General features: G+C 51.7%; 1 protein-coding gene across 1 annotated transcript; it reads right to left on the reverse strand.

Annotated features, from left to right (window-relative positions):
- Nucleotides 1–163: 163 nt before the first annotated feature.
- LOC134434109 (olfactory receptor 14C36-like) lies at nucleotides 164–11,071 on the reverse strand (the record flags this gene model as incomplete). The annotated part of the gene is made up of 2 exons (XM_063182803.1): nucleotides 164–178; nucleotides 10,607–11,071. Coding segments are annotated over 2 exons (480 nt in total), but the record flags the coding sequence as incomplete, so codon positions are not given.
- Nucleotides 11,072–12,982: the final 1,911 nt, after the last annotated feature.

Raw genomic sequence — 12,982 nt, forward strand, 5'->3', positions numbered from 1 at the left:
TTAAAGAGTGGGCTTTGAGGTCAAAGTGTGTGCTGTGACATTACAGAGTGGCAGTATCACATCACAGAGAGGCTTTTGTGGCATCACTGAGAGGATTATGACATGACAAAGTTGGCTGTGACATCATAGAGTAGGGTGTGAGGCCATAGAGCAGATCCTACCGTTATGGAGGGTGTATCTGTGATGTCAGAGAGTGGGTTGTGACATCACTGGGTAGCGGTGTAAAATCATAGAACAGGCTGTGACATCACAGAACAGACAGTGACATCACATTGTAATTTTTTGACATCAGCATCTTCTGTGTCATCACAGGATGCTGTGTGACATCACAGGGGCTGTGTGACATCACAGGGCCTGTGTGAGGTCACTGGGGAGGTCACTCTGCCCCGGCCCCCTCACCGCTCCCCCCAGAGCAGTCCAACCCTGCTCGTGCACAGCGGGGTCCCCTGTCCCTCCGGGTCCCCCTGCCCCCGGCCCCGCAGCCTCCCCCAGAGGATGTTCCACGAGATCGACCCCAGAGCCTGAATCGGGGACGGGGGGCCAGGCCCTGGGGGTGGGACAGGGGGACAGGGACCCCCCGGCAGTGTCCCTGTGTCCCCCAGGGCCAGAGCCTGGGCCAGGGCTCCTTCACCCTGTTATGAACGAGGGCTTGAGAGCGCTGAAAAAATCCCCAGCAAGGGAGCAGCAAAAACCAGATTTAATATTAAGGGACAGCAGCACAAAGTTCCTTGGCAAGAGTCACTCTGCTCCTGGCTGGACACTTCAGGCACATCAAGGAAACAAAGCAACAACAAAACCAAACAAAACCCAGGCAATCAAGCCAGAAATTAACCCAGAACTGTCCCTGTGTGTGTGTGTGTGTGAGACCACAAGGACAGTGAGGGCAAGGATAAATGGAATATGGCCTAATAGCTTAACAGGACTTAACTGATACCTTAGACTTCAGCATTAAGCAAAAGAACAGCACTTAACACTATTAAACCTAACTTACAATCAATGACTTAATGATGTAATAGTGGAATAACACTAAAAATTATTCAATTTCATTTATAATTTATATTAAATTTAACAACTTAGCAAAAGAACAACTCTTCGGAACATTTAACTTAGCTTGCCACTAATGACTTAACCTCACTTATAGCACTGACTGACTCAGCTATCCAAGGCCCTCCAACCCCTCCGAGAGCAGCATTTCTGCCACATTTCCCCAGCACAGGCACTCCTGTGTGCACACAGACACAAAAAGCCAGTGCCAGGCACCTGTGAGAAATTCCCCTGAGGGCACGGAATGCTCCCTGAGGATCTTTGGTATCTCCCCAGCGGGCAAAGGGCTGAGCCTGGAGGAGTGGGGGGATCAGCCCAGGCTCCGTCGTTGTTGGGAATCCCCAAGTGCAGCAAATGGGAAAGTTCCCGGCTGGGAGAGGCCCCACTCAGAGGGAGTGGCTGGCCCAGGAGAGCTCCAAGGGCTCCTTTTGGAGCGCTGTTTGTAGGGCCCCAAGAGAGGGGCTTCAGTCCCAGCAATGGCTCATCCTGGCCGCACTTGGCACCAACAGCTTTCTTTGACACTGTGAGAACAGGGATGTTGTGCCATGGAGGGAACAAAAACAGTTCCCAGGGCTGCTCCTAAAGGAACCAGGAGCTGGTTGGGCAGCAGCAGTGCCTGGAGCAGACAGTGTTTGTGATGAGCTGCAGAGGGGCTGAGCCCAGGGGCTGCTGGCTAAGGCCGAGGGACAAGGAGCATTTCTCAGCTGGCAGGGCGGCCTGAGAAGGGGAGGGGGGAATGTAGAAGCACAGGGCCCATGGAACCAAGGGACCATTGTGACACTGTGGGGCCCTGTGAGACCAAGGGACGATTGTGACACTGTGGGGCCCTGTGAGACCAGGGGACCATTTTGACACTGTGGGGCCCTGTGAGACCACGGGACCGCTGTGACACTGTGGGACCTCATGGAATCATGGAGAGCATTGTGACATTGCTGAGCCTCATGGAACCACGGGGACTGTGCTGACACTGTGTGGCTCCATGAAATGTAGGATTCATTGTGACACTGAGAGGCGCCATCAAACCAAGGGTCCATTGTGGCAGTGCAGGGAGTCCTCAAACTGTGGAGACCGTTATGACACTTTGGGGTGTCATGGAACCAAGGGACAATTGTGACACTGCAAGACTCCATGGAGCCAAGGGTCCAAACTGTGACATTGCAGGGCCTCATGGAACCGTGGAGATACCATTAGGACACTTCACAGCCTCATGGAATGAAGGAGACCATTGTGACACTGAGGGGCACCATGGAATCATGGAGACCATTGTGACACTTTGAGGCCCCATGGACTAACCAAAGCATTGTTTCACTGTGAGACCTGATGTCACAGCCTGTTCTATGATTTTACTGTGTGTCAGTGAGACCATTGTGACCCTGGAGGTCGCCACAGAACGAAGAGGACCATTTTGATACTGTGGGGCCTCATGAAACCAAGAGGTCTTTGTGACATTGCAGGGCTGCCTGGAACCAAAGGTCCAGTGTGACATTGCAGGCCCTCATATCATCAATGGTCCATTGTGACATTGCAGGCCTCGTGGAACAGAGGAGTCACGCGACATTGTGGGGCCTGGGGAACCATGGAGACCACTGTGACACTGCAAGTTCTCATGGAATCAGTGGAACCATTGTGAGACTTCAGGGCCTTGTGGAGCCCAGGGGACATTGTGACACTGCTGGACCCCATGGAAAAAAGACACCAATGTGTCATTGACATTTTTTCATAAAAATCCTTTCTTTGGGATTTTTCCTCTTCTGGGAAGCTGAGGCTCCAAAAGAAGAATGTAAACAATTGTTATCTGCTGCTGTGGAATGTAGCAGGTGCACCTATGATTGGCCCATGGTCCATGTTTACAATTAAGGGCCAATCAGGACAATTCACAGAGAGCTCTCTTGTTTATTGCTATTCCTATTCTTTTCTTAGCTTAGCAGCTTCTGAACTTTTCTCTCTATTCCTTTTAGTATAGTCATAATGTATTATATATCATGAATTAATAAATCCAGCCTTCTGATCATGAAGCCAAGATTCTCATCCATCTCTTCACCCCTGAGGAACACTTGCAAAGCCATGTAACAACATTGTCGCACTGCGGGGCCTCATGGATCCAAGGCACCATTGTGACACTATGGGGCCCCACAAAACCAAGGGATGATGGAACAGGTCTTGCTGGTTTGGCCTCCCAGGGGCCGCCTGACTGGTCCAGCTGACCTTGGAACATTAAGACTCTCTTGTCATCTGCTTCTGAAACACTGGTACTCCGTGCTTTCCTTCCCAATGGAAAAGAACTGTTCTTTTCCGCCAGGCACCCATGGCCTGAATTGGGATTTCACCTCCAAATTTCCCTATATCCAGAGATTGTTCCAATAGGAATATTGCCAGGACAAGTCTAGCTGCCAGTGGTTTCATGAGGGTCACTTCCCATCTGTCCCCAAAATACTGGGGAAGGCTCCATGCTTTCCTTCCTGTGGAAAGAACTGTCCTGCTTCTCCAGGTGCCCATGGCCAAGACTGGCCTTCCACCTCCAAAATTCCTTCAATTCAAAGAGTGCTCCCAGACAAAATCTGCCCTTATTGACAAGTCTGCCAGGCCTTGGCCTTGTGAGGCTCTCAGCTGCCTTCCAAACACTGGAGCCCTGTGTTTTCCTTCCTGTGGAATAGAACTGTCCTTCTCCTCCAGGCACCCAAGGACAGAATTGGGATTTCACCTCCAACATTCCCTGTTGTGAGAGACTGGAGGAGACTGTTGGCTCAAAACACTTTTGCACAGGGGAGGAAGGGGCAGGTCCAGCCTTGCCCTGCCCTGGAACTCCAATGCTGCTGTGCCCTGGAACCCCAATCCCCCCAGAGCCTCTATCCCAGCCCCGCAGTGGCTGCCAGTCCCTGGCACAGCACAGGCAATGCTCCACAGCCACCTCTGCAGCCCCAGCCCAGCTCCTGAGGGACCAAATGAGCCCAAGTCCCACCAGGGGGAAGGACGCAGGGAAACCAAGGGGTATTGAAGACTGACCACAAGGCAAGCACACATCTTGACCTTACCTCCTCTTGGAATTTCCATCTGAACACTCCTGGAATCCAGGAGTTGGTAGCAGTGTGGGTGCTTCTGTATATGTTTTTTGTTTTTATCTTTCTGTGTATATTTCTTCTATTTCTGTTCTCTTGCAAATCTTGAGTAACTTAAAACTGCACAGGCTTAGAGTTTGTGAAGGTGAATGGTCCAATTTAAAGCTTTGATAAGTGGTTTTTTTTTTCATTGAATGTCATATTAAACCATTTGCCAAGTTTCCATAATTTTCTAATATAACTAGTAAAAGTTGTCTTGTTCTTTTGAGCTCCTGATGATCTCTTGTCAGAATTTCTGCACTGCGTCCAACTCAGAGGAAACAAACAATTGCAATTCCTTTTAAATCTCTCATTGAGAAAGTTTTTTAGTGGATGGAGTCAGGGCTTGTGTGTCCTGCTTGGCCCAGCCCAGGCAGGGCTTTCCCAGCCACATTCCACACTCCATTTCCCAGCTGGAGCCGCTGCTGCCTCTGAGTTGTGCTGCCCCAGCCCCAGGGACGCTCTCCTTGTCTGCCCATTCCCCCACGGTCTCTGGGCAGGGATGGCCTCAGTGGGGGCTGCTGACATCCTCAGCAACTTGGAGGCTGCTGCTGAATTTTCCTGCTGCAGAGGCTTGTTCAGCCTTCAGCTCTTCAGTTCAGGAATTCAGTGTCCCTGGGCTCATTGACATTCAGAACACCTTAACAACCAAAGCCTCTGGGAATAATTTGATTTCAGTTTCCAAATCTTGTGTGGTTAAAAAGAGAGCTTTCAGAAGTGTGTTCAACTAAATATGTTCTATTTAAAAATACTGTGAGAAAACATTTTGTAGGACCTGTTTAGTTTTGGGGTTTTTTTTCCCCTGTTAATAGCTATCTCCACTTGACATTGAAACCAAGTACCTCCTCATGCAGTTTGAAGATATAAAAATCAACACCACTCATGGCTGACAATCAATCAGACTCTGTCCCTATCCCCACCCCACCATTTCCCCCATCCAAGCCCTGGCACTCAGAGCAGCCTTGTGCAAATCTGAGCTCCCTCCAGCCCAGGCTGCACCTGCAGCTTTCAGCTCCTTGGCTCCAACTCCCACCTGCTTTCCTTGGAGAAGGAGCTGCCCGAGACACAGAGGGATGTTCATTTCTTGCCAGCCAACAAAGCCAGGGGAAGGCACAGCTCCATCATATGCAGAAGTCATTCTTGTCCCTGGATCTATCCCACACCTGATCCCCACAGCCTCTCCTGTTTCCTTCATTCCTCCATTGCCAGGGACTTTCTGGTACTAGGGAGCTCTGCTCTGGCTATGGAGGAGGGTGGAAGTACCACCACTGGAGTGAGAAGCACAGCTCATCAGGTTTCTGTCCTTTGGGGGTCAGGAACTGATGAGACTCAGAGGCACAGAAAGTTTCTCTTCTTGGCCAACAGACCACAGTGGAACAGGACACAATTTAATAACAATCGCACTCTTCCGTGAGGTATGTGCAATGTCCCAGCAGCGTCTGGTGAGTCCACCATTCGCACATGATTTCCATACTAAAATTAATTTCAGACAAACATGGTTCTGTGGTAGATATAAACACAATTAAATTCTTGTATCAGGATGCTTGTCCTGGAGTGGGTGCAGAGCAGCTCGAACAATTCCTGATTTGCAAAGCTGTCAGTGGTGGATGGAGAAGGGAAGTCAGGCTGCTCTTGGTGGTGAGGAAATGCTGAAACCAGCCTGACTCATTTCATCTCCTCCTGTCCTGGCTGATCTCCCCTCTTTCCCCTTCCACCCATTGGCTTTTGTCTACCACCAGACTCCCTGTCAAGAGCCTGGCTCTGTGTTCTCCATCCCCTCCTCGCTGGCACTGCCAGGCTGGCATGAGGAGCCCCTCAGCCTTCCCTGCTCCAGGCTGGACCAGCCCAGCTCCCTCAGCCTCTGCTCACAGCCCAAGGGCTCCAGCCCCACCTTGGAGGCCCTTCCCAGACCCTGCTCCAGCTGCCAGACATCTTTCCTGCCCTGGCCATCACAAACCAGGCCACAGTGACCTGGATAACCCACGTCCTTGATGTCCTGGTCACACAGCCTTGGCCCCTTGTCCCCATGTCAGGCTCTGGGGTGGATCCTGTGGAACATCCTTTGGTGGAGGCTGTGGCTCCTGGTGGGCCGGGGGGATCCTGGGGGACAGGGACCCTGCTGGGCATGGACAGAATTGGACTTGTTGGGAGAAATTGTGAGGGGGAGCTGGGGCAGAGTGACCAACCTAGTGAACTGACAGAGCACTGCTGGGATGTCACACAGCCCCTCTGGGATGTCACAGCCTGCTCTGAGATGTCACAGCCCAGTCTCTAATGTCACACCGCTGGTCACTGATGTCACAGCCAACTCTGTGATATCATAATCTGCTCTGTGATATCGGACCTCTGCCCTGTGTTTTCACAGCTGGCTCTGTGATGTCATAGAGGAAGTCTATGATGTCATAGCTTCTCCATGACCTCACCTACCCCACTCTGTGATGTAGTAGCCTACTCTGTGACCTCATGTAACCAGATGATAAATTGTCTCCGCCAGGTGAACTCACACCTGGAGCTTCTTCTCCACAACCCCAGGCCTATGGAAGCCACACAATGCCCATTGTGTGAGAAGGGGAAGTGGAAGTTCAGCAGCCTCAGTGTCCTGCCAGCTCAGCCAGACCCACTGGAACATTGGGGTCCACGACCACCAGGGACCACCAGAGAGACCCCCAGTTTCTGGAAGAACACATGGATAAATGGGAGGGGAAATATGTTATTGGTTTTGGGGAAATTATTATCATACATATGTGTAGTCTAGGACAATCAATGAATATGTGTGCAAAATACAGAATAGAAACAGAAACTTTCCTGCACTCAGCCTGCAGGGCTTTGGGAGGAGCTGCCCCCCATGCATCCAGCTGAATAAAGAATGCTGCTTCTTAATGCTACATTGGTGTTAAGGAGTTTTCTATTTTACTGAATTTTGGGTAACCCTCCCACTGGCAAGGAAAGCTCTGTCTGCTGCTGTTCACAAACAGAGAAGGGCTGGTGGCAGATGTGGGGCTCAGAGGCAGCCTGGGGCACAGTGATCATGAAATAATCAAGTGTTCAATGTTCTGTGAAAGAAGGAGGGACAGCAACAAAACTTCTGCACAGGAATTAGGAAGAGCAGACTTTGATCTATTTAGGATGCTGATGTGTGGAGTACTAAATTTGGTACTGATTTTTTTAGGGGACACAGGCCTTAAAAACCAAGGGATCCAGGAAGGATGGACACATTTCAAGAAAGTAATCTTAAGGGGGAAGGAGCAGCCTGTCCCAGTGTGGCAAAAGATGAGCTAGTGAGGAAAATTACTGGCCTGGCTGCCCATGGAGCTTTTGTGCAAACTCAGGGGAAAAAAGAGAGTGCATCAACTTTGGACAGAAGGTCAGGCAACTTAAGAAATGTTTAAGGATCTTGCTAGGTCATGCAGAAAGAAAAGCTGAGAGGTGAAAGATCAATTAGAGCTTAACCTGGCTACTTTTGTGCAAAATAGTAGTAAATGTTTCTACAAATAAATTTTTAGCAAAATATGGGATAAGGAGCACCTCTACTCTTTTTTTGACTCAGTGTAGAATATAGTAACTAAAGATAAGGAAAGGCTGAGATGTTTAATACCTTGTATGTCTCAATGTTCAATATTAGGGCAGGCTGTTCTCAGGACAAGTGCTCTCCTGAGCTGGTAGGTGGGCACAGGGAGCAGAACAGACCCTGTAATCCAGGAGGAAGCAGCTGGTGACCTGCTGAGCCACTCAGATGCTCACAGGTGTGTGGGATCAGATGGAATCCATCCTAGTGGGATGAGGGAGCTGGGGCATGAGCTCCCCAAGCTGCTCTCCATCATTTACCATCAGTGCTGGCTCAGCAGGGAGCTCCCAGAGGACTGGAGGTGCCAGTGTGAGCCCATCCCCAAGAAGGGCTGGAAGGAGGATCTGGGGAACTCCAGGCCTGTCAGCCTGACCTGGGTGCCCAGCAAGGTTATGGAACAGATCACCTTGAGTGCCATCACAGGGCACCCATGGGATGGCCAAGGGATCAGAGCCAGCCAGCGTGGATTTAGGGGTGGCAGGTCCTGCCTGGACAACCTGGTCTGCTTTTATGACCAGATGACCCACCTATGGATGCAGGAAAGGCTCTGGATGTTGTGTGCCTGGACTTCAAAGCCTTTAAAACCATGAGCTACAGAATTGCCTGGAAAAGCTGCAGCCCATGGCTTGGACATGTTCACCCTTCCCAGGGTAAAGAGCTGGCTGGAGGCTGGGCCCAGAGAGTGGTGGGGATTGTGCTGCACCCAGCTGGTGTCCAGGCACTGGTGGTGTCCCCCAGGGATCTGTGCTGGGCCCAGTCCTGTTTAATATCTTCACTGATGATCTGGGTGAGGGGATTGAGTCCACCATTCACAAATTGCAGATGGCACCAAGCTGGGTGTGAGTGTGGATCTGCTGGAGGGCAGGACAAGAAGACACAGCCTTAAGCTGCACCAGGGGAGGTTCAGGCTGGGCAATAGGAAGAAGTTCTGCACAGAAAGGGTAAGTGGGAATTGGAATGGGCTGGCCAGGGGGGAGGTGGCAGAGTCACTGTCCCTCTCCAGTGGCACTTAGTGCCATGATCTGGGTGACAAGGGAATATGAGGGTATTGGTTGGGCTTGATGATCCCAAAGGTCTTTTCCAGCCTATTTGATTCTGTCATTCTGTGATAATTGGGACGCTCTGGGGCCATTGTGACACTCAGGGCCTCATGGAACTAAGAGGACCATGGTGACACCGTGCAGGCCCACAGAACCAGGGGTCCACTGTGGTGCTCTGGGGCCAAATGGAGCCAGGGAGTGCGCCGTGACACTCGGGGTCCTCGTGGAACTACAGAGGCCATTGTGGCACTGCAGGGCCTTGTGTAACCAAGGGGTTTCACCATTTTGACACTGCAAAATCAAGGAGACCATTGGGACACTCCACGGCCTTTCTGACACTGCGGGGGCCCAAGGAACCAAGGGGCTCCTGTGAAACTGCAGCACCAACGAGAACATTGTCACACTGTGTAGCCCCATGGAACCAAGGAGACCATTGCCATATTTGGGGCGCCATGGAACCAAGGACATCTTTGCAGATGTCACCAAACTGGGTGTGAGTGTTGATCTGCTGGAGGGTAGGAGGGCTCTGCACAGAGCCTGGGACAGGCTGGATCCAGGGCCCAAATCAAAAAGGTGGGGTTTAGGAAGACCAAGTGGTGTTTTCTGCACTTTGGCCACAACAACCCCTGCAGCGCTACAGGCTAGGGACAGAGTGACTGGAGAGCAGCCAGGCAGAAAGGGACATGCAGAGACTGATGGACAGCAGGCTGGGCATGAGCCAGCAGTGTGCCCAGGTGGGCAAGAAGGCCAATGGCTCCTGGCCTGGATGAGGAATGGTGTAGCCAGCAGGAGCAGGGCAGTGATTCTTCCCCTGTGCTCAGCACTGGTTGGGCAGCACCTCAAGTGCTGTGTCCAGTTGTGGGCCCCCTGGGGTTAGCAATTACAATAAATGTGAAGCAGAGGGTGCAAAGAAAGCAAATGTGAGGCAGAGGAAATGCTCAGGGCTGTTTGGGGGCAGCTGCCAGGCAACCCTGGCTCTGAGCAAAAGCGTCTGCAGTGGGATAGGAAACTCCCAGCTGATGGAAACAAACTTTCTGGCTGACTGCAGTGGCCAGCGCACTGGAGATAGATCAACCCCTGCTCTGCTGCTCCTTCCCGTTTGCCCGAGGGCCCTTGCAGAGCCCCAGCCATGCTGTTTGCCACCACCCGGCCCACGGCCAGCCTGGGGCTGCTCACGGAGCTTTTCTGTGCTGAGCATTGGCCTGGGTGTGTTCTTGAGAGAGCCTGGGCAAGGAGCCTGGAGCCCGCAGGCCCTGGGCTGAGGCGTCAGCGCTGCCCCAGCAGTGCCCATGGCCTGTCCCTGCTGCAGCCCCGGCACTGCCACCCCCAGGGCTGTGCCCGGTCCCGAGAGCACTCAGGCCCTACAGCAACACCAGGGCCACCAGGGCAGCAGGGCAGGGCCACGACAGCAGCACTGGCAACACCAAGTGCTGCTGCTGCTGGGCACAGCTGCTGGGCCAGCACTGATCTGCCCCCAGCTATGCACACAGACATTGCTCCTGCAGCTCCAGAGAAGGCAACAGAAAGGCATATCTGCAGAAAACTCTGCTGGGAGATCCTTTAGAGGCACCAGGGATACAGCCCCTCATTGACACAGTATGTGGCCACAGAGAAGGCAGAAAGAAACAAAATGAGAAATGGCACAAGCCATGATATTTATCTGTGGACAATATGATGAAAGTAAAACAAAGTAAAAAACACCACAACCAAAGCCACAAAAAGTATCTAGGATGACTTTTATTACAAATTATTTGCAGAAAGGGGCCAGCATTTAAATGTTTTTAAAAGCATCCAGTCATCAGTGTCCACACTGCAGCCTTGAGCTCCTGGTTCCTCAGGCTGTAGATGAGGGGGTTCAGGGCTGGAGGCACCACTGAGTACAGAACTGACAGGGCCAGATCCAGGGATGGGGACGAGATGGAGAGGGGCTTCAGGTAGGCATATACTACTGTGGTGAGGAACAGGGAGAGCACGGCCAGGTGAGGGAGGCAGGTAGAAAAGGCTTTGTGCCGTCCCTGCTCAGAGGGGATCCTCAGCACAGCCCTGAAGATCTGCACATAGGAGAAAACAATGAACACAAAACAACCAAATACTAAGAAAATGGAAAACACAATGATTCCAAATTCCCTGATGTAGGAATTTGAGCAGGAGAGCTTGAGAATTGCGGGGATTTCACAGAAGAACTGGCCCAGGGCATTGCCACGGCACAGGGGCAAGGAAAATGTATTGGCTGTGTGCAGCAGTGAATAGAGAAAGCCACTGGCCCAGGCAGCTGCTGCCATGTGGGCACAAGCTCTTCTGCCCAAGAGGGTCCCGTAGTGCAGGGGTTTGCAGATGGACACATAGCGGTCGTAGCACATGACAGTCAGGAGGGAAAATTCTGTTCCAAGGAAAAAGATAATCAGAAAGACCTGTGCAGCACATCCAGTGTAGGAGATGTTCCTGGTGTCCCAGAGGGAATTGTGCATGGCTTTGGGGACAATGGTGCAGATGGAGCCCAGGTCGCTGAGGGCCAGGTTGAGCAGGAAGAAGAACATGGGCGTGTGCAGGTGGTGGCCGCAGGCTACGGCGCTGATGATGAGGCTGTTGGCCAGGAGGGCAGCCAGGGAGATGCCCAGCAAGAGGCAGAAGTGCAGGAGCTGCAGCTGCCGCGTGTCTGCCAATGCCAGCAAGAGGAAGTGGCTGATGAAGCTGCTGTTGGACATTTGTGGTGTCATGGCATGGGGACCTGTTCATGGAGAAAAAGACAGGGAAGTGTTGGAGCAGATATTTGTAACCAAACTCAAAGCCATTTCCCATACACTCTTCTTTGGATCTCTCACAGACCCACTTATCTTTTTAAGAGTTTTGAGGTTTTCTTTTTAAGCTCTCTCTATGTTTCTGCAGGTATTCTAAGATATCAGAAACCCTCAACATTTCTGCTGTCCTCTGGTAGAACAGAGCTTCCCTGAGGCAGATAATGAGTAGAGAGGGGAGATGGTCTGTCATTCTGACCTGTTCAGAGTGTATCTGGGCTTCAAGCTCTCTCACATGGAAGTTGATCACCTTGTCATGCTCCCCCTTAAAATGTCACCAGGTACTGCTGAGAGCAGATGGATCCACCACAGCCCAGCTCCAGATTTGTAGCCAAGGACTCACGTTGCTCACTTCACCCATCCAACAGCATTTTCTGTGTCACAACACCTCTGCCTTTCCCCATCAATCTTAAAACTCAGAATTGCTCTAGGACAGGTTTGCACCCAGGATTGAAGGTCCCAGCTTGGACTGAAATCTCAGGGAGATTTCCAAGTGTCCTTATGATGGCACAGGATTGAGGGAGATGCAGCTCCTTCCCTGGCTGCACTGACAGCATTGCCCAGAGCCGAGCACTGGGGACAGCGGCACCCTGAGACAGCTTTGCCCCCTGCCAGAGCCACCAGGGCCAGGCAGCTGCTCCCAGCCCTGTGCTCTGCAGAGGGAACTGGGCCCAGGGCTGCAGAGCTGCCCCCTGGCTCTGCTGCAGCTCTGCCCGCACAGGAGGGGCTGCACGCCTTGGAGCCCCGGCCCTGAGGGCAGAGGCTTGGCTGGGGCACAGGAGGGAGGGGGCTTGTTCAGAGGGAGGGGCTGCACTGGAGTGGATCCTGTGGGCATCTCTAAACTCTCCCTGCCACAGCATTCCTGGGTTTTGTTTTGTCTCATTGCCTGATTTTCTCCTGCTTCCTGGAGATTTTCCTCCTGCAGGTGTTTCCCTGTTCCTGATCTCTCCCTGTCAGCACTCACAGACCCCAAATCTCTATGCTCTCTCCTTGGCTGTACAGAACCCTGCCTGTTTGCAGGGCACTGGCTGGGGCAGGTTCTGTCTGCAGCTTGGAGAAAGGACAGCTCAGACTGAGCCTGATGGGTCCAGCAAAGGTGATGCTGGTGCTGTCCATGGGCAGAGTGGCTGAAAGCACATTAGGGAACTCCTGTAACCTATTGATAACTAAAAGTAAGAGTTTCAGATGCCTCAGACACTTGTCAAAATTAATAATACAAATTATTAAGCAACCTTTAATATTTATCCCCCTCCCTGCCATTCTACCATAGTAGGAAACTGAATGCAAAATCTTTAGAAATTTCCTAATTTTTGTCGAAATCCTTGTCTCTGAAATATTCCATGACTGATCAGACCCCCTCAGTTTGACAGAGTTTCATGAGCATTTCATCTCCCCTGCACCAGAAATACTCAGAGTTGTACTCACAGAGTCTGTAAGCATTGG

This window comes from Melospiza melodia, unplaced genomic scaffold, assembly GCF_035770615.1.
Source record: "Melospiza melodia melodia isolate bMelMel2 unplaced genomic scaffold, bMelMel2.pri scaffold_32, whole genome shotgun sequence".
Lineage (NCBI taxonomy): Eukaryota > Metazoa > Chordata > Aves > Passeriformes > Passerellidae > Melospiza > Melospiza melodia.